The sequence below is a fragment of the Heloderma suspectum genome, chromosome 4 (genome assembly GCF_057233095.1).
Source record: "Heloderma suspectum isolate Gila_16-S chromosome 4, 16-S_ref, whole genome shotgun sequence".
Taxonomy (NCBI): Eukaryota; Metazoa; Chordata; class Lepidosauria; order Squamata; family Helodermatidae; genus Heloderma; species Heloderma suspectum.
The window spans coordinates 234,082,071-234,103,567 of NC_139461.1; the positions used below are offsets into that span (position 1 = coordinate 234,082,071).

General features: G+C 42.8%; 2 protein-coding genes and 1 long non-coding RNA gene across 3 annotated transcripts in view; 1 reads left to right on the forward strand and 2 right to left on the reverse strand.

Moving 5' to 3' along the window:
* Positions 1-3,768: 3,768 nt before the first annotated feature.
* On the reverse strand, positions 3,769-8,613 carry TMEM69 (transmembrane protein 69). The gene is made up of 3 exons (XM_084852648.1): positions 8,294-8,613; positions 7,298-7,353; positions 3,769-6,837 (listed from the first exon to the last, which is right to left on the reverse strand). Exons 2-3 carry the CDS (start codon positions 7,340-7,342, stop codon positions 6,124-6,126), a joined length of 759 nt encoding a protein of 252 aa, XP_084708774.1. The 5' UTR covers positions 7,343-7,353; positions 8,294-8,613; the 3' UTR covers positions 3,769-6,123.
* Positions 8,614-13,927: 5,314 nt separating this feature from the next.
* GPBP1L1 (GC-rich promoter binding protein 1 like 1) overlaps positions 13,928-21,497 on the forward strand; it is a 37,846-nt gene continuing 30,276 nt past the window's right edge. The window contains exon 1 of the mRNA XM_084852649.1: positions 13,928-14,025. The gene's annotated coding sequence lies outside the window, so the exon portion shown is untranslated. The remainder of the gene's footprint in view (positions 14,026-21,497) is intronic.
* LOC146348239 (uncharacterized) overlaps positions 17,684-21,497 on the reverse strand; it is a 38,665-nt gene continuing 34,851 nt past the window's right edge. The window contains exon 4 of the long non-coding RNA XR_014790572.1: positions 17,684-17,946. This is a non-coding gene — a long non-coding RNA (uncharacterized LOC146348239). The remainder of the gene's footprint in view (positions 17,947-21,497) is intronic.

A 21,497-nucleotide genomic window follows, 5' to 3' on the forward strand; every position in this document is an offset into this window, starting at 1 on the left:
ACCTTGGATTTAATCCTAAGTGGTGTCGCCCAGGTCCTAGTAGGAGATGTAAATGTTGTTGAACCAGTAGGAAACAGTGATCATAGTGCGATTAGATTTAATATATATTTAAGTAGAAAATTGCCCAGGAAGTCTAACACAGGCACATTTGACTTCAAAAGAGGAAACATCTCTAAAATGAGGGAACTGGTGAAATGGAAGCTAAAAGGGGGAGTCAAGGGGATTAAATCCCTTCAAAATGCTTGGGGATTACTCAAAACCACAATAATAGAAGCCCAGCGAAAATGTGCACCACAGGTTAGGAAAGGTAGTACCAAGTCCAAGAGGTCACCAGCATGGTTAACGAGCAGTGTTCAGGGAGCTATTAGAGAAAAGAGAGCGTCTTTCAGAAAACGGAAGTCTTCCCCAAGTAAGGAAAACAAAAGGCAGCACAAGCTTGCAAAGGTGATGCAAGCAGACAATAAGAGATGCAAAAAAGCATTTTGAAGAGCATATTGCTAACAACATCAAGGCCAACAATAAAGAATTCTTTAAATACATCATAAGCAGAAAACCAGCTAGGGAGGCAGTTGGACCACTGGATGACAATGGAGTTAAAGGAGTACTGAAGGGAGGACAAGGAGATTGCAGAGAAGATGAATGAATTCTTTTCATCCGTCTTCACTGCAGAAGACAGGACAGATACCTGTGCCTGAACTGATGTTTTCAGGAAGGGAGTCTGAGTAACTGAGGCAAGTAGTGGTGATAAAAGATGAAATTCTCAACCTTATTGATAAACTGAAAGCAATAAATCACCGGGCCCAGATGGTATCAATCCTAGAGTTCTCAAAGAACTCAAATATGAAATTGCTGGTGTTCTAACCAAAATATGCAACATATCCCCAAGATCAGCCTCTATACCAGAGGACTGGAAGATGGCCCATGTAACACCAATTTTCGAAAAGGCATCCGGGAAATTACAGGCTGGTTTACTTGATGCCTGTCCGGGTAAATTGGTTGAAGGCATTATTAAAGATAAAATTAGGAAGCATCTAGAAGGACAAACCCTGCTGAAAAAGAATCAGCACGGTTTCCGCAAAGGTAAGTCCTGTCTCACCTTTTTGAGTTCTTTGAGAGTGCAATAAACATGTAGACAGGGGTGATCCAGGAGACATTATTTACTTGGACTTCAAAAAGGCTTTTGACAAAGTCCCTCACCAAAGACTCCCAGTCATGAAATAAGAGGACGGGTTCTCTTATGGATCAGTAAGTGGTTAAAGAACAGAAAACAGAGTAGGAATAAATGGTAAATTCTCCCAATGGAGGGAAGTGAAGAGCTCTAAAACGATCTCTGCAAATTGGGAAAATGGGCATCTAAATGGCAAATGCGGTTCAATGTAAGCAAGTGTAAAGTGATGCACACTGGGGCAAAACATCCCAACTTCAAGTATGGCCTGATGGGATCTGAGCTAGTGGTGACTGGCCAGGAAAGAGATCTTGGGGTTGTGGTGGACAGCTCAGTGAAAATGTCAACCTAGTGTGCGGCTGCTGTAAAAAAAGAAAAAAAAAAGGCAAACTCCATGTTAGGCATAATTAGAAAAGGAATTGAGAATAAAACTGCCAATACCATACTGCCCCTATACAAAGCTGTGGTGCGGCCACACTTGGAATACTGTGTACAGTTCTGGTATACACACCTATAAAAAGATATTGTAGAGCTCGAAAAGGTGCAGAAAACGGCAAATAAATGATCAAAGGGCTGGAGCATCTCCCCTATGAGGGAAGGTTACAACAGCTGGGATTGTTTAGCTTCGAAACGAGGATAAGGGGAGACATGACAAGTCTACAAAATTATGCATGGTGGGGAGAATGTGGATAGGGAGATGTTCTTCTCCTCTCAAAACACTAGAACCTGGGGTCATCCTGTGAAGCTGATTGGTGAGATTCAGGACAGATAAAAACACTTTTTCACACAGCACATAGTTAAACTATGGAATTTGCTACCGTAGGAAGTAGTGATGGCCACCAGTTTGGATGGCTTCAAAACGGGGCTAGACAAATTCCTGAAAAGGCTATCAATGCCTACTAGTCTTGATGGCTATGTGCTGCCTCCAGTACCAGAGGCAGTGAGTCTATGTACACCAGTTGCTGGGGAACATGGGTGGGGGGGTGCTGTTGTGCTCATGCCCTGTTTGTGGGTACCTGGTCAACAGCTGGTTGGCCACTGTGTGAACAGAATGCTGTAGTAGATGGACCCTTGATCTGATCCAGCATGGCTCTTCTTACGTTCTTAACAATAGAATTATGCACCTAAGCGGCAATTGAAATATTGTATAATGACTTTTAAGACAAAGCTGCCTTCATTCTTCCTGACTGTGCCCATTGACTCACAAGGGATCAACCTCATACCATGTGCTTTCATGCTGAAATGAACACTTGTATAAAGTTAAAAGCGATTGCACTAATGTTTTATAGTAAGTACCAGAAATGAGTTGGACAGGAGGAGTGGCAGGAACTTAAGATGCTGGGTTTCGCTGTGCACTTGTCATACCTAAAATACTTTTTCAGTCTCTGCAGCTTGGCTGATAGAAATGCTTGTGTCTATAAGCATCGATATTTATGACTGAGTACTGTTGTTGTTAAGTCATGTCTGACTCTTCGTGACCCCATGGACCATAGCACGCCAGGCCTCCCTGTCCTCCGCTCTCTCCCGGAGTGTGCTCAAGTTCATATTCATTGCATTGGTGATGCTATCTAGCCATCTCATCCTCTGCCGTCCCCTTCTCCTTTTGCCTTCACTCTTTCCCAGCATCAGGGTCTTTTCCAGGGAGTTTTCTCTTCGCATTAGGTGGTCAAAATATTTGAGCTTCAGCATCTGTCCTTCCAATGAGCAGTCAGGGTTGATTTCCTTTAGGATGGACTGATTTGACCTCCTTGCAGTCCAGGGGACTCGTCAGAGTCTTCTCCAGCACCACAGTTCAAAAGCATGTTATTGGCATGGAGTAGTGAATATTGACAATATATGCTGATTCAGATATATTGTTATCAAAGTGCTCATATCTTAATTGTCATTTGTGAGTATTCTCATATGATTTCTCCCATGCTTTTAAAGCCACTAATAGCACTCATTTGCCTACACATTTTAACTTGGAAGTAAGGCCTACTGCTTTAAAAGGAATTTGTTTTAAACTAAACATGCTTGGAATCTTAGAAGCACTTCGATGAAAGCCATTTCATGGACAGCAGGTTTGGGTTGTTTTTTTTAAGTAGGAAAGAACAAGCACAATAGTGTTGCATGTCTGGAACAGGTGAGAGGGAGGGTATCTTACTACAATGTGTGTTCATCCACTTAGGATGCAATCCTATGCATGTTGAGACAGAAAACTGGGGCATGCTGGGAATTATAGGACTTTTTTCTGTTTAAACATGCATAGGATTACACCCTTAGAAGACATTTTCCCCATTACAAGTCCAGCACAATAGAAATGCTAGTGTGGTATATGTGCTCTTGATATCAAAAGAATTGCCATATATCTTGAAGCTGAGTGCAATAAACATCTTCACTGTACTATGTGTCATTATGGAATTGTAGCAGTCAGTCCATCCACAAAGGTAAGAGAACTGTATAGTCAAGATTTTGGGTAACAGAGTGATTAGATTTTTGGACTCAAAACTGTTTCCTTAAAGCTTTCTGTTGAAGTTCTTAAGGGGGGGGGTGTTTATAAATGCTGGAATTGTTTTAAGCTGTTTCTTTTGTAAGCATAGCAAGCAGAGATCCAGTATCCAGCACAAGAAATGAATAACTTTTTAATGTTGACCAGCATGAAAGATGCATAGCTTATTGCAGCTGTTTACAGTTTAAACTAAAAAAGACAACACATGTTTAAAGGTTATCCTCTGTACCAGAACACTCTACAAAATATGTAATGAAAACACATTCAGCTATGTGGTCTTGGGCCCTTGAAAGCATTTTTAAAAATCACTCTCAAATAATAATTCCTTGATGTCAGATCGTTTCCTCAGAGAAGTTCTACAACTTTTATTTGAACTTCATGTTAATTATGCTTAGATTTAGATCCTAGGCTGGTTTTCTTGTAATTAAGTCCTATTTATTTTAACTGACTGTACTTCAAGGTAGGTCTACTAGTATACTTTACACCTCAATCCTATTAGTGTTTACTCATGAATAACTTGCTGAATTTAATTAGCCTTGTTCCTTATAGCCTTAGTCTTAGGGTGGCCCCATAATTTAATCACTTCCACTTGTAGCTGCACCTCAGTGAACATTTGTTGAGTAGGCTTTTGAGAAAGGCTTTAAGAACTATTTGTTGCAGGTTAATAAATATAATACAGGATTTTTTTCTTTAATAAGATATTCCTTGAGGAGCTCAGCCATTGACAATGGGACCCAAAATGTTTAATTTCATATACTACATCTTCTCAACATCATTCCCTGAAGTTGATTGGCAGTAGGCTCAAGCTTTTATTGTAAACCCCTTTGACACTATTTGGTGAAAAGCAGTATATGAATTTGGTAACTAAGACAGGGAACTCCCACAATGAATACTTAACTAAATAAATTAACTAGTACCAGATGCAGTCGTGATTAGTATCTTAGACAATTTAGGATTGCACCCTTAAGAAACTAACAGAACCCTATGCATGTCTCCTCAAGAGTAAGTCCCACTGAGTTCCTTAGGACTTACTCCCAGGGAGGTATGCACAGGACTGTACTCGTTATATGCTTATCTAGATGTAAGCCTAACTGAAATCAATGAGACCTACTTATGAGTAGATATGTATAGGATTTTGCTGTAAGATATACTGTCAATGAATTTGTCTTGGTATCAGGGCTAATTAAACAGAACCTTTATGAACACAGGTGCTATTGCAGATTTTATGCTGGTGGGAGCCAATAAAAGAGGAGGGATGTTGCCTTGACGCTCTGCTTGTGAGCTTGGTGGAAGCATATGACCAGGCCCCTGTTGGAAAGAGAATGCTGGACTAGACTGATGTTTAGTCTGATCCAGCAGGGCAGTTACATTCTTGCTCAAATGCCTAACTTCTAAGTGATTACTCTCCTTGGAGTATGCTACACTTTATTGCCTCTTACACCCGGAAATAGTCTTGGCAAGTTCAGAAGTATAGGAATGAAGTCAAGCTTTAAGGCTGCAATTTTATACATGCTTTTTAAGGCGTGTGCTCAGTAAAACTTTGGTGTAGAAATGCCTAGGAGTAGGCTTTAAGGCTACAAAGTGCAACTGGTTTGAATGCGTTTTAGTACTGAATATGGTTAAAATTGAGTGAAAAGCAAGTTCAACTGAAAGCCGAAATTTACTGCAACATCAGGAGCTTAGGATCATAGTCTTACAGAGCACTCCTATGCAAGTCTACTCAAAAGAAACTCCCATTGTGTTCAATGGGGCTTACTCCCAGGTAAGTGGGTATAGGATTGCAGCCTTAATGAAATAACATTCTGCCTATAGGCAGTAGTAATTCAGGCTAGTTTAAAAAAAACCTTGCAGAAAGGAGAGAAAGATAGCAAATAAAAATTAGCCTACCTTGAAACATGGTAATTTAACTTGTAGCTTAAAAAGCAATTAATTTGTGACATTTGAATAGCCTACAGAAAGGGCAATACAGTTCCCTGTAGAGCATCCCACAGTCATTTAATACTACAATTAAGCAACTGCAGTATTCATCAGACTAGACATTTTTTGGTGCTCTTTCAATACTCAGTGCATCAAAGCAGCTTTTCACATTATCAGGAAGTGAGGGAAGAGGAAGCCCGTATAAATCATATTTCTGGTATAAGGTGCAAAGGAGTACATGTACATTTGCTTGTACATGGAGACAGAAGAGTTCCATAGTTACAGCTTACCCGCCTCATCATAGAAGGAGATGCATAAACTCCTTTGCAATCATGTGTAAAGCTCCTCTGAGGCCTTCAGCACCTACCCTCTCTGCTAGCTTGCTCTTCTTTCAGCCCATAGCTACACCAACAAGGACATAAGCAGATAATTGAACTTACATTTTCTCTCTCAGCAGTCTTCCTAGAGGAGCTACAGTTCATTTTTAGATAAGACAGGGTAATTTTTTAGGCTTTGGCTTGTGAGCCATTCCAGTTTTTGCTGTTTATTTCAATTATTTCATTTCACTGGCATCATGACCTAGATGTTTCTGTGGATAAATGTTTACAATACATAATGTGGCAACGAGAGAACATACAGCCACTATAGTTAAGATTGCTCTCAAGGCTTTAAACCATCTGGGATAGGTGGGAAGGAGAGTAAGGTCATAATGCAGGGCTATCCCTAAACCAATTATCACCATGATTCCGGCTTGAGTGGGGTCATGTTTGAAAAGCAAGGCACACCAGGCTATTAGTGAAGGAACGACACTGTTAGCCAGATTAATCCAATCAGGCTTGGCAGGACTGCCTTCTGGAAGGGCAAATCCCCACCTGATGCCTCCTAGGAAAGATACTATACAGGCACCATATGCAATATGAGCAAACACCAACTCTGAGTAAGAGACCTTCAGAATAGCCATTACCAATGGGATTGAAACAAATGGAATTAATCCTGCAATGCTCAAGTAGATGGCAGGTTTTGGAGAATCCTTAAGTGACAGCATGTCATATCGCAACAACTCCAGTTGGCGGGGAGCAGATTCTGTGGGCCTTTTCTTCTTCCATCTGCAGGAGGAGGAATGAAAGCTCTGTGTTTTGGTTATGGTAGCAGATACCTGCCTAAACAGCTGCAATTTTGGCAGGACAACTACGCCACACTCTAAAGGGATTACAGAGCTGACAGCCTTGCACCTTCCAGGCTCTGGAAGTCTTTGAAGGTGCACCATCTGCAATTACAAATGCAAAAATACATTAGTATTTGAGGTCACTAAGGCTTGCAATAGCTTAAAGAACCAACTTGGTCTCAGCCATAACTTTGTTCTGAACAATATTCTAGAATGATAATGGAAAATGTTTTCTGTGTGACTTGATTATACTAGGATAGTGATATATATCTTCTACTTTTACCTGAGTTTCCCAGTGGACTCCTATCTAAAGGACTAACCACATGCACACCCACAATGCTACATCAGCTGCTCCCATATGATTCACTGAACCCCAATATAGTAGCTCTTAAACTGTGATCCTTAAAATGTTAGATTTTAAATATGTGAAGGTTTTTGCCTTTCACGCAAGATACGAAACAAGCTAGATATTCTGACAGATAAGTCCTCTTTCACGTCTGTAAGTAATGTGGGTTTCTGTACAGAAAGGCCTTTAAAATACAACTGTTTGGGAGAACTTTACCTTAGAAGGAATTTGGAAACAACATCGTTGTAGAAGGTGGAACATTTTCACTGACCCTGAAAGATAGGGAGATTAGTTGAATATACACTGTGGATTACATCACCTGGAATATTGTGCATTGATGACAGGTTCGGTCCACCACACTGCTGTGATGTGCTGTAGCAATCTTCCCCCAGCAAGTGAGATCCAGAATATCCCAGGAATACTTGGGAGGTGAAGTCTCACACAGCCCAACAGCCAATGCTGCCATAATAGGTTTGACTATTTGAAACAACTTCCTGCCACCAACCAAATTATGGCAGCAACATGGCATCATAGATTTGCAATCCCCACAATAGTTACATGCTGTTGGGCTGTGCACTACCCTGTAGCGGGGTAGTGGGTGGGTGGGGGGAAAGTTTCTGCCTCACTTTAAAATCTGTTTTAAATACATCTGTGACACTATCCACAAGTCCTGCAGCACTAATGCCCCCCCCCCTTTAAGCAAAGATGTTCAAAACAAAAGAGCTGGCATATAGTTACATATGACCATTTACTCCCCCCGCTTCTCTCTCTCTCGCGCACACGCACACACGCACACACACACACACACACGAATGTTCAGAGGCAATGGCAGTGCTTGAGCAAGACAGAGCTAACACAACCTGGCCAAAAGTAGAGTCAAATTTAAAACTTCGAACAAAGGCAAGTTCGCATTTTTCAATGCTAGTATAGATTTGTAGAGCTGTTAAAGCATGGAGCCTACCTGGCCCAACACAGGGTACATCCCTGACATATTTGTGCATGCTTGCTCCTATGCAGAACTTTGCTTTACCGGGTATAATTGGAAGTACGCTGCTTCTTGTCCTCTCTTCAGCTGTTATAGCAAAGACTCATTCTCCCTCCTCTTTCTGACATTCTTTGAGACATCCGAGTATTGCCACCCGGCTGGCAATTTGCTCCACTTTCCCATGTGCCCCCCCCCCCCGCACTTGTTACATGACCGTAGATACTCACTCTTAGTAGCCGGGAAGAGTCGAAGGAACTGCGAGAGGAGCAAGTACCCAGTGGAGGAACCCAAATGAGAAATTTGAGCTTTAGTTTCAACCTAGTTATTTATTAACTTTCAGCCGTAACAGAAAGAGAGAAAAGACGCGATTTCACAGAAAACTTCCTCAGAATCCAAAGGGAACATGCAGGATAAAAAAAAAAAAACCCAACAAGCTTCCTAAAACTGCGCAAGGTAAGGATATCCTTTACAGGATGATAAAGTGTATTCCCCGGCGTGCTCTAAAAGGGTACCGCAAAAGCAATGGGAGGACAACCCCCACATTACCGGAAGGAAAACGAACTTCCTGTGCCCTGATTTAAGCCCGCCGGGTGTGCGTGTCTTTGCTTAGGGCTTTCGGACTGAAACAGAGGCTACACTGCTTACTGCCCAGTTTTGTTTACTAAGGGAGACACGCGTGTCCATCAGCTCTTCTTAATTTAACTGCCTCTCTCTAGTGTTTCTCCCTCTGCAGGAAGCACGTCTTACCCTGAGAATTGCGATGCATTTGGGCGGAATTCTGCAAACATTGTTGGACTGGAAAGTGTATACTGGCCCTACGCAGAAAATTTAGGTGTTAATGGATATAATGCTTAGAATTTAAGGACACGTGTAAAAGATGGGTATTAAAAATATTCCCATATCAAACTAGAATAGAATTTGCTGAGCAGTGTAGTAATCGCACAGCTTTCACAAACTTGGGCAGCCTGCTCCTAGTTAGCTAAATACTAATTTGATCTACTCAGCTGGATGTCTATCAAACAATTTAGGTGTGATTTCTGTGGAATACTTTTATTTCGCTTCTGAGCCTTTATCTGCACAATTGAGGATTTAAGTATTGCTTTCCTCTGGTTTGTCTTTAAGGCAAGCTTCACACCGTGAAAAAGTTGCCGTCTCACCCTGTCTTCCACAATAAGGAAGCGTGGAAGACCCTGCATTTGAAGGGAACAGTTACATTACATTATAGAATTGATAATTCCAGGTGCTGGAGCCAAACTTACTGTAAGGTGCTCTGAGCGCTTTCCAGCTTTTCTATGGAAATACGTTGTAGAAACATTTAAATAAATCCTACACATCAATGAACACACATTTTACAGCATATTTCACATAAGGTCTTTATAAATAACCTAATTTGCTTTATTTTCAGGCAGCCATAAAATATAAGTTCCTTCCCTATTTTTCCTTGGCTTTCAATAAATTCAACTTTTATCCTATGCCTGATAGCTTTATTATAGCTGGTGTACTACAGAAATCACTTAGCTCTGTACAACACATCTGGTGATGGAAAGCTGTGAGATATGTATGGGAGCCATTGAGGAGCTAGCATGTTTTGCCTGACGGCATGGTGGAGAAAGTAGGTAGCGTTGTGTCAGCACAGTGGGGTATCGGGTACAATAGCTGCCTGTTGCTGCTTTCTGTATTGTTTTCTATATTTAAAAACACAGATTAAGCAAAGCTGTTTACTGCTGCCATCTTTCTTGGCTCATTCAGAATTATTTGCTGTGATTTATTCTAACCCTAAATCCATTTGGGAGGGCCAGACTCTCTGGTTTCTCTCTCGATTTCCTTTGAATTGTTTAAAAGGGTTTAGGGGCCAATACCTAATTATTTATATTAGAGTTGTTGCATTTGATCAGTGACAGCATTCCAGAATCTGTACTGAAAACTGCAGCTATTGTGGAGTCTGCAAATTAGTTTCCTTGGCCAGTGCTTGTCTGCACATTTTATGTAGCTCAGTTTCACATTGCAAATTTTTGTGTTTTCTGGTTTGTCTTTTAATGATTCACAAATATTCTAGCCCACTGTCAATTACATTATTTTGGGTCGACCTACCATTTATTTAGGTCTGGTTTATTCATAGGAATATAAAGGTCTGACTGACACGGCAATTTGCTCTTGTATTTGGTGAAGAGGCATGACAGAGGGTTCTGACAAAATGTGGTCCACTGGAGAAGGAAATGGCAACCCACTCCAGTATTCTTGCCAAGAAAACCCCATGGAATGTATCACAAGGCTAAAAGATATGACGCCGGAAGATGAGCCCCTCAGGTCGGAAGGTGTCCAATATGCTACTGGGGAAGAGCAGAGGGTATTTCCAAGTAGCGCCAGAAAGAGTGAAGCGGCTGGGCCAAACCCGAAAGGACACTCAGCTGTGGCGGTGAAAAGAAAATCCGATGCTGTAAAGAACAATATTGTTTAGGAACCTGGAATGTCAGATCAATGAATCAAGGTAAGCTGGAGGTGGTCAAACATGAGATGGCAAGATTGAACATCGACATCTTGGGAATCAGCGAACTAAAATGGACAGGCATGGGCGAATTTAATTCAGGTGACCATCATATCTACTATTGTGGGCAAGAATCCCTTAGAAGAAATGGAGTAGCACTCATAGTCAACAAAAGGGTGGGAAAAGCAGTACTGGGGTACAATCTTAAAAATGATAGAATGATCTCAGTACGAATCCAAGGCAAACCATTCAACATCACAGTAATTCAAGTCTATGCCCCAGCCACTGAGGCCGAAGAAGCTGAGGTTGATCGGTTCTATGAAGACCTACAACACCTTCTAGAACTAACACCAAAAAAAGATGTCCTCTTCATCATAGGGGATTGGAATGCTAAAGTAGGAAGTCAAGAAATCACCGGGATAACAGGCAGGCATGGCCTTGGTGTACAAAATGAAGCAGGACAAAAGCTAATAGAGTTTTGCCAAGAGAACATGCTGATCATAGCAAACACTCTTTTCCAACAGCACAAGAGGCGACTCTACACATGGACGTCACCAGATGGTCAATATCGAAATCAGATTGATTATGTCCTTTGCAGCCAAAGATGGAGAAGCTCCATACAGTCAGTAAAAACAAGACCTGGAGCTGACTGTGGCTCAGATCATGAGCTGCTTCTTGCAAAATTTCGGCTTAAATTGAAGAACGTCGGGAAAACCACTAAACCGTTCAGGTATGACCTCAGTCATATCCCTTCTGAATATACAGTGGAGGTGAGGAATAGATTTCAGGGATTAGACCTGACAGACAGAGTGCCTGAGGAACTATGGACGGAGGTCCGTAACATTGTTCAGGAGGCAGCAACAAAATCCGTCCCAAAGAAAAAGAAATGCAAGAAAGCCAAGTGGCTGTCTGATGAGGCTTTACAAGTAGCTCACGAAAGAAGGGAAGCGAAAAGCAAGGGAGAAAGGGGAAGATATACCCAACTGAATGCAGAGTTCCAGAGAATAGCAAGGAGAGACAAGAAGGCCTTCTTAAATGAACAATGCAAAGAAATCGAGGAAAACAACAGAATGGGAAAGACTAGAGATCTCTTCAAGAAAACTGGAGATCTCAAGGGAACGTTTTGTGCAAAGACGGGCATGATAAAGGACAAAGAAGGCAGGGACCTAACAGAAGCAGATGAGATTAAGAAGAGGTGGCAAGAATACACAGAAGAACTATACAGGAAAGATCTGAATGTCCCTGATAGCCATGAGAGTGCGGTCACTGAACTTGAGCCGGACATCCGAGAGAGTGAAGTCAAGTGGGCCTTAGGAAGCATTAGTAACAACAAAGCTAGCGGAGATGACAGTATTCCAGCCGAGCTATTTAAAATCCTAAAAGATGATGCTGTTAAAGTGCTGCATTCAATATGCCAACAAATCTGGAACACTCAACAGTGGCCACAAGACTGGAAAAGGTCAGTTTACATTCCAATTCCAAAGAAGGGCAACGCCAAAGAGTGTTCAAACTACCGCACAATTGCGCTCATTTCACATGCCAGCAAGGTGATGCTCAAAATCCTACAAGCTAGGCTTCAGCAGTATGCGAACCGAGAACTACCGGAAGTACAAGCTGGGTTTCGAAGAGGCAGAGGAACTAGAGATCAAATCGCCAACATTCGCTGCATCATGGAGAAAGCAAGAGAATTCCAGAAAAACGTCTATTTCTGCTTCATTGACTACGCTAAAGCCTTTGATTGTGTGGATCACAACAAACTGTGGCAAATTCTTAAAGGGATGGGAGTACCAGACCACCTTACCCGTCTCCTGAGAAACCTGTACGAGGGTCAAGAAGCAACAGTAAGAACCAGACATGGAACAACCGATTGGTTCAAAATTGGGAAAGGAGTACGACAAGGCTGCATATTGTTGCCCTGCTTATTTAACTTATATGCAGAGTACATCATGAGAAATGCCGGGTTGGATGAATCACAGGTCGGAATTAAGATTGCCGGGAGAATTATCAACAACCTCCGATATGCAGACAATACCACCCTAATGGCAGAAAGCGAAGAGGATCTCAAGAGCCTCTTGTTGAGGGTGAAAGAGGAGAGTGCAAAAGCTGGTTTGAAACTCAACATTAAAAAAACTAAGATCATGTCATCTGGCCCTATCACTTCCTGGCATATAGAAGGGGAAGAAATGGAAGCAGTGACAGATTTTACTTTCTTGGGCTCCAAGATCACCGCAGACGGTGACTGTAGCCATGAAATTGAAAGACGCTTGCTCCTTGGGAGGAAAGCTATGGCAAACCTAGACAGCATAGTAAGAAGCAGAGACATCACCTTGCCGACAAAGGTCCGTCTAATCAAAGCTATGGTTTTCCCAGTAGTAATGTATGGCTGTGAGAGCTGGACTATAAGGAAGGCTGAGCGCCGAAGAATTGATGCTTTCGAACGGTGGTGCTGGAGAAGACTCTTACGAGTCCCCTGGACTGCAAGGAGGTCAAATCAGTCCATCCTAAAGGAAATCAACCCTGAGTGCTCATTGGAAGGACAGATAATGAAGCTGAAGCTCCAATATTTTGGCCTCCTAATGCGAAGAGAAAACTCCCTGGAAAAGACCCTGATGCTGGGAAAGACTGAAGGCAAAAGGAGAAGGGGACGGCAGAGGATGAGATGGCTAGATAGCATCACGGATGCAATGAATATGAACCTGAGCACACTCCGGGAGAGTGCGCAGGACAGGAAGGCCTGGCATGCTATGGTCCATGGGTTCACGAAGAGTCGGACACGACTGAACGACTGAACAACAACAACATGATTATGGAGTCTGTATTGGAGCACTTTGCCCCATTGGGCTCGCTGATCAGTAGTAAACTATACACATGCAAATGGACTGAGACCCTTTGCATGTCTATCTGCAATAATCTGCGAGTTTCTCGGAGGCGAAACAATAGCTTGTTTGATGACCCGAAGTTTTTTGAAAGACAGTGAATGAGTGTCTGCCCCTTTAAGAATGGAGTGTCTACAGCGCTGCTTGGCTGGGGTAGAAAGAATTAAAAACAAACTCCAGGATTCATTATGGCCGCAAGACTTTTGCAACTGGAGACTGGGCGGGATCAGAAGGAAAAGCGCGCAGGATTACGGAAGTAGCAGTTGCAGGTTGATTGCCCGTAGCCTCCGATAACAGACGCATGCGCACAGTGGAAATGGTGTGCTTGCGCGAGCGTCCTGAAGAGCCTTTGCTGGCTTGGTGAGTGAGAGCGCGAGCAGCCGAAAGGGACTGCGCGTGCGCCCGACGCTTGGCACGGGCTGGGCCAAGTGGGTGTGTTTCTCCCCTCTTCGCCCCCCCTCCTCGTGAGTAGCCCCGCCCTCTCCGGCCCCCGGCCGGGCAGGGCCGGGCAGCCATTTTGGGCAGAGCTTTGTTATGATTCGGTCTGGGGAACTCAAGCTACACGGAGAGTGAGGGGGGCGAGTCGAGGCCTGGTCCGGTAAGCACGGCCTTGTGTGGAGAAAAGGGAAGAGGGGCTGGACTTGAGGTGGTGTTGCGCGGCAGCTTGTGTCTGTGGAAAAACTGGGGTAGAGAGTGAGCAGGGGGAAGCCTCGAGCAGGCAGGGGGGCGGGAGTGTAAATAAGTAGACCTTCGGGGGCAGGAATTGGGGGAGAGAAAAGAAAGGGTGGGTGAGGGGCCGCTGTAGAATCGACGAGTGAGAGAGCAGCTTGGGGCAGTTGTCGGAGAGCGGCTGCGGAAATGTTTGGGGAAGAGCATCTGGGAGAGGGGCTTGACGGAGGGGGTTTGGGGGAAGGTGGCGACAGCAAGAGGGGTAGCTGGGGCACTCCGCGGTTCTGCGCGGGCAAATGGGGTCTGAAGAAGACGGGAATGATATTAGGAGACCTGGAGACGGGAGGTGTGTTGGGGAGGATCAGCTGGGCTAAAGAGTTGGATAGGGGAAGGAGACTACGGTAGGCCTCGGAGTGCAAAGTTGAGCGGGGGTATGGTGGTTAGGACAGACTCGTGTGTGCTTTGGGGATAGATGGGACAGGTGTTTATAGTGGGAGGCACGTTGGATGAAGTGGATTCTGAGTTGAAGTGCGGGTATAAGTAGAGAAGAAACGACCACAACTTCCGTGTAGTGGAAAGTGGTTGTGGGATTGGAGTACGCGGGTCTGGACGGCAAGGGGTAGGATGTATAATGGTTGGAGAGAAGAATCTTTGCTGTGTTGAGTAGGGCGCAGGTTTTTTGTGGCGTACAAAGAACTGGCTTTCTGGGTCGGGGGAAAGAATGGGGCAGTACTGGCTTGTAGTGTAACAACTTGTTATGAACTAGACACAGAAAACGGTGATGGATCAAAACTGAAAATGAATCGGTAGAATTCACCTCGGGGTAATGTCCTATGGAGCAGTTTTCATTTTCTTTTCCAAGACCCAAACAGTGTTCAAGAACTGTTCATGTGTCATGGCTGTGGTAATTATCTCTTGTTTTCCATGTAAAGAGAGCCAATGCCGAGAGCCCTGTAAAATCTAGCATAGTTCTTGCTGAGTAGGCTGAGAAGGAGGGGGTTGACTTGTGGGTGTGTTTGTAGGGAAGCACAAATAGAGTATCTTGAATGAAGAAAGGCTTTGTAGATGTGTAATACTGAAGTCTTTGATCGCAGAAACTGTTTAGCTATGTATGCTTCCTCACTTAGAGTTTTGTAGTAGTGGCTGGCTGCATTTATAGAGGTTTTTGTTCTTGAGTAAAGTGTGCATTTCATGTTTGTTTCCTTTTACCTATGGCTGAAAATGTAAGTGTTAAATAAGGGAAATGGTATTGCTGCTTAATAGTAGCTCTGTCTACCTTGCACTTACAGTACTTGGGATATAGCGAGATCTGTACCCTGAATGGTTTTAAAAAAGTGGAACAACTCTTAACTGTTGGAGAAATTGTATTGAAGTAGTACATCATTACTGTAATAAGAATTGGTGACTTATTTTGTATGCTTACCAGTTCTAAAGGGTGGGCTATAAGATAAAATTCATTTTGATTGGAATATCAGTACTGTTGATCTTTTAAATAAAATAGAAAATACAATAGAAAATAAGACCCCCAGTGACTAATGTTCTCTCAGTGATTGTTGTTGGGGAAAGGAGAGCTAAATATATTTTGGAAAGGGAATAGAGTTTTGAAATAATTTTGATCTGTATTTCAGTTTAACTAGACATGTATTAGATTTGTATAAACTTTTACAATATTGCATGGGACACTAAGGCTGCAATCCTATTCATGCTTACCTGGGAGTAAATCCTATAGAAGGTAATGTGGATTATGTCTGAGTAGACATGCATAGGCTGCACTGTTGGTGTATGTAAATTATGTGAATATGTGAGTATGTGAATAAAATTTGCAAGTGAAGTTTATCTTTAGAGTTAAAGTAATGTATGTAATGCTGTAACTTTCTTGCAAAATGGTGGTAAACATGACTGGGGGGGGGGAGTTTTATGAGACCTGTTTAAGTGTTGAGTTCCTGCATCTTTTCTCATTCTTTGTACTTACAAAAAGTGAAAATAAGAGTAGAAGTTGTTAAATTCTATGGAATGTTAACATTAATCTTTTAAACGTTTTTTGTCCAGCTATTTTCAGCAACTTAAGATGAAATCTAAACACGCTTGCCAGGGAGTAAGCCCCATTAAAAATCATGGGGCTTTTTCTGTGCAGGTATGCATAAGATGGAACTGTTAGGCTACAATCTGATGCACATTTACCTGGGATAAGTCCAATTGAGCATAGTGTGACTTAACTTCAAAGTAAACATGTACAGGATTGCACTCTTTTATTTTTAAGAACTACCTGAGTTAAATTAAAATGTTCTGTTTGTACTGAGGCTTAATTTACAACTAGGATTGGGGAAATCCAATTATCACATAGGCATTAAAAACTCTTTCTGATGTCTAGGAGTTTGGAATGTTTTTATAATGCCAACCCAGAGTATGGGTTGTTGTGCAATCGTGCATGGTTACGTGTGAATCCTGCACTGTAGTTCAACTATGGGTTGTTAACCACAAACAACCCAGGAAGGGAACCCATGGTTTATTGTTGTGTTGCTGAACCCAGAGTCAGAGAGACCACGGAGTGAAGGAAAAAGAGATGCTTTATTTAACGCGCGGGCTTAAGGCAGGAATCATTTCCAAAGAGCCAGAAGCCCCGATTTACATCAGCACATTGTTTTTATAGATATTGTGACACATAGGAAATGGCTCCTCCTCTCCCTCCCACGTGGGGTTGCAGTCCTCAACATTTCTTCTCCTAGCACCATTGTTTATAATACAAGAACTGGGTTATAGGGTAGCCATGATAAGGAGAGAACAGAAGAGAACAGCAGAGAACAAGATATACAATTGTATGACCTTTGACAAGATAAGGAATTCCTGTGTCTCGTCAGCTTACAACAATATATTCAAGGGAGAAAGAGCTCAGCAAGAACATGAAGCATGAGACTGCATGAGGCTACTTAGTCTGACCCCCAATATGGCTGCTACATTCCCCCCTTAAATGCATAATTTCATTACAATTATAGTATTTCATTACATAAGTAGACATTCTGGTTTGCGAAGCATAACACAGGACTCTTATAGCAACCCTCTTACTTAATAGTTTGTTGAGCCATTAGAGTGTAGAGGGCGGCAGTTTTATTAGCTAAGACATAAAACAGATTGGTTAAACAGCACATAAGACAAGGAATGCAAAGGCATAACAGTATCTCTATGAACAACACTGGTAGAATTAGGATGAACAATGCCTTAAGCCAGCTAAGATCTGGAAGCCAAGGGGTTAACCAATTTAGCCAATTGTTTTGTCCCATTGTTATGTCAGCCACTATATTATGCATGCAGATTATTGATTTGAACATCTACAGCATTACTATTATTAGTCAAATTAAATGATGGGGGAGAAAAAGATAAAAAAACCTGTTTGCAGGTATATCTCTTGGCAAACAAAAATGTTTTATTTTAGTGATGTTAGCCAGGTGAAGCCAGTAATTATCAGTGAATTGCTGGGACATACTTTCCCTTCTAGGGGCAGACCCCCCTTTTTTATACCTTATTAAGGAAACACAATGCAACACTACTAACACTACAACACGTATATTTGATATTTTTTGGGATCTGACCGTACGCTGGGCAGCTATTCATCTGGCAAGCTGCAGTAGGGTCTAGTCCCCTTCTTTAATTCTCCAGTTGCAGGTCTGACCGTACGCAGGATGGACAGTTTCCTGGGGTGCCCACAGTAAGGTCTAGCCTGAGTCTTCTTACTGCTTTTTCAGAATGATTTTTAAAGGATTTTCAGGATTCTTGTTTACAGTCTACTCTCCCCCTTTCGCTCTCTTGACTCGTGTCCAATGTATCCAGGGTTTAACTCCAGCTACTTTCATAGCTGTGGGGGTGGAAAGTATGACAGTTTTCAGTCCTCTCCATCTGGGAGTCAAAGGGTTATTTTTTCCCTCTTTAACTCATACTTCATTTCTTGGTTGGAAAGGATGAACTTCTGTGATGGGAATTGGGGCTTATTTTCTAAGACAAAGTGATACTGGGCTTGAAGAACTTTGCCCAGTGTTTGGACTTCTTGTTTAAGGCTAATGTTTGTTTGCTCTTGATGCCACTCTAGTGTCAATTATGAAGTCAATGTCACGGCCCCTCACAGTCAATGTCACGGCCCCTCTCAAGCTGTCTTCTCTTTCGCCCGTTCTGGCTCCTTTGGTTTTCTCTTTTGTGTATTTGATTCATTTTATTTGGGCATTTATGCCACCAATGTCTATTTTGTCTACACTGGGCACACTGTGCCTCTGCCTCTGCTGGGTCTTCTTCTATTTCTTCGTCCACGTCTTCTTGGGCCTCTGGGTCGAGGGGGTATATTGGCGATAGGCATCTAAAAGACGCTCCAAGTACGCCCTGGGGCCTCGGTGGCACCTTGCAGCACTTTAGACACTTTGGTCATATTAACTGACTTCTTCATACCTGCTTTCATGGCTTCTAACAGCAGGGTTTGATACTGGGTGAGGCGCTCTAGCCCTGCTTGTGTTTTGGGATTCTAGCCGGGGGGGGGGGGGAGTTTACTTACAAGGAGACTTTATTGGGTAACTTACAGCACACAGGCGTACCTAATGGTTGGATCAGACAGCTTCTCTGAACCACGAGCTATTGGGCTAAATGGGTTTTATACCTTACATGTTACCCATGAGGCAGCACAACACTAGCAAGCATTTCAGCATAGGCTAGAAGTGTTTGGTTCTCAGGCACAGCTTTCTGTAAAAAACTTTGCTTCCCAGCAAAGTGCTTGATAACACTTTTATTTATTAGTATGGGAAGATAAATTTTTCTCTCTTTCTTTTACTTTCTTTTTCTTGCTGATCTGCCTGTATTGCAGATCATGTTTCAAACTTTTTTATATAAAACTTTCTTTTCTATGCACCAGCCTTGTCTCTTTATTTGTCTTTTTCAAGTTAAACTCATTTACTTAAACTTTTCTGCCTTACACTAGTCCCAATGACACACATTTGGGATAGGCTCTTCTTCTCCTTCTAGTTACATTTTCTTCATCTTAAAGAACTATTACATTATTGTGGCTACTTTATCCCAGGTAATAAGCTCCAGGCACAATCAGCTGCTTCTAATTCACCCTGGGGGCAACTATGGCCATGCTTCTTCTCTACAAATGTTCTTTTTCTTTGCCTCTTGCCTTGTCTTCTTTTTTTTTCCGTTCTCTATCTGTCTGCTACTTTTTCTATTCCTTCTTTTCTACTTGCCTCTGTCTTTCTCGACTTGCCTTTTGTCTTTTCTTCTTGTCATCCGTTGGGAACCACACTTAGTATTATTTGGAGTTGCAACTAACACTAATCTGCAAATATCACATATATTTTATGATACCTAAGAAATCATAAAATATACACAACAAACTTTTTTGCAATTTAACACAATGAATGGAAAGCACTTCTAGCACGGTAAGGCATGATGGAGCAGATCCAGCAATTAGGGGGGAAAGTTCTCAGGGCTATCTATCACTAGGCAAGCTAGCCAGGGATTTACAATATCACACACACACACACTTTTCTTCTCTTCCCCTTCAACTTGGTACACGAAAGCAAAGTGCCGAAACTCAAGACGCTGGGGGGTGATGGGCATCGCCTTATACTTGCATTTTTCAGGCAGCCATTAATCTTCTTCGGGGAGGCGGTGGGGTGATTTGCAGGACTTCAGAGGCAAGATTCTCAGTTTGTTTGTATTTGTAAATCCCAAGCTTAAAACAGGACACGATGAGGTACAGGGCAGCTAAATCTTTGCTTTGGCACGGGCAACAAATAACTCAGGTCAACTTTCTTCGCTGGGGTCTCAAACAGGAAAACAGTCTTAAAGTTATAACATCACTGACAGCGTCAGCTAGCCAGCTACACAGATCTCACTGTTTTTTAAGACAGTTGCTCCAATATCTTCTTTTTTTCTCAATCAGGTTGGGTCTTCCAGCTTACACAGTTTATTGCAGCTTCCAGGAGCATGGTAGTAGCATGATTTTGGCTTGGCCAGGAACATGCTGTCTGGTTTCTCGGTCTCTTCAGCACACACACTTAGGCAGTTCAACACTGGACACTTAAATTAGTGAGATTTCTTCATTGCAGGGAATCCCACGGCAAAAGCTTAACGGTTACGCTCTTCAGAAATCATATAGCTGATGGTCTACAGGCTCTATGAGATTCTAGGACAGTTTAAAGCTAAACACGGCTACCTTGACAGAGATCTTCATCGTGGTCTTTCCGCTTCATTCTGCCTTGGGACCGTCCTATGGCACACTTTCCACTCGAAGGGGGGTCTAGCTTGTGCTCTGGGGGCTGATTCTTCACCTTTATTCTCCATTTTGCGCTTTCATCTTCTGGGTCTTCATTTTCAGTTTCTATTTCTTAGGGATTGTATCTCAATTAGGCGAGGTGATGATGTTGCACAACTCAGAACGCTGTGGGCAATTTTCCTCCCCCCCTCTCGGCGCGCTAGGCTAACAGCTACTTCTTCGGCCTTGCACTCTCACGCTCCCACGCTTCGTTAAAAGCTAGGCTGTCCTGCAACATTTCTCTTAATAGCCTCAGATCTTGTTTTTTTTTTCCTCTCACCTCGACCTTGAGCTTTTTGCTGTTTTCTCTCTCTCTACTCTGAATCTTTTTTTTTTAACTTTTTACCCTTTTTTTTTGGACATACATCTTAAGGGGGTGCAAGTCTTGAGCAGTAGACGATGACTGATGAGCAGTAGACGAGCTTGCCTCTTTTTTGTGAGAACACATCTTTTTAAGGGTCACTGCCGATTTTATTAAATCTTCTGCCTAACACTTCAATTCTTCAGTTTCTTTTATTAATGCTGATTGAGGTGTAAGAGGGGAACCTCCCGATCCTGTAGAGATGGAAGTCTCGGCAGACAATATCTGGGAGTTGAGGACCATAGCTGAAATCGGCGAATTACTGCCAGTGGGGCTTGAAACTGATGGCGACAGTTCTAAGTCAAAGCGAGGGGCAATGCCTCTGCAGGGGGGATGGCAGGGGCTCAGGAGCTACCGGATCTGGATCTCGACGGCGCGGTCTTACAGTAACATGGGCCCATGGTGGAAGCGGGGCATAAGCAGGTGGAAACGCCATTAGCTCTGCCAGATCTTCACACGGGGCTTCTAACACTGGTTGTAATTTTTTGGACAATTTTTCTTTTCTGAGCACCGAAACTTTTGCCTGGGATTCTAGGCATTTCTTTAGCCATGGAGGAGAAGCGTGGACTATGGAATCCCACGAGTTTATGTAGGGAAATTGGTCGGGGTGCCCAGGTCTCCCAACCACAATGGCATATACACAGCTGATTTTGCTGGGCTCCAAAGAGCCTTTAGTAGGCCATCCTACACCAAAAGACGGCCACTCTATTTCACACAAAGTCTGCAACCGTTGAGGATTCATGGGGAG

Bases quoted from the DNA above. Each gene is read 5' to 3' on its own strand.
- TMEM69 (XM_084852648.1), bottom strand. From the start codon at position 7,342: ATGTTCCACCTTCTACAACGATGTTGTTTCCAAATTCCTTCTAAG. The intron at 6,838-7,297 runs GTAAAGTTCTCC...TTGTAATTGCAG, and splicing joins GTTTCCAAATTCCTTCTAAG to ATGGTGCACCTTCAAAGACT.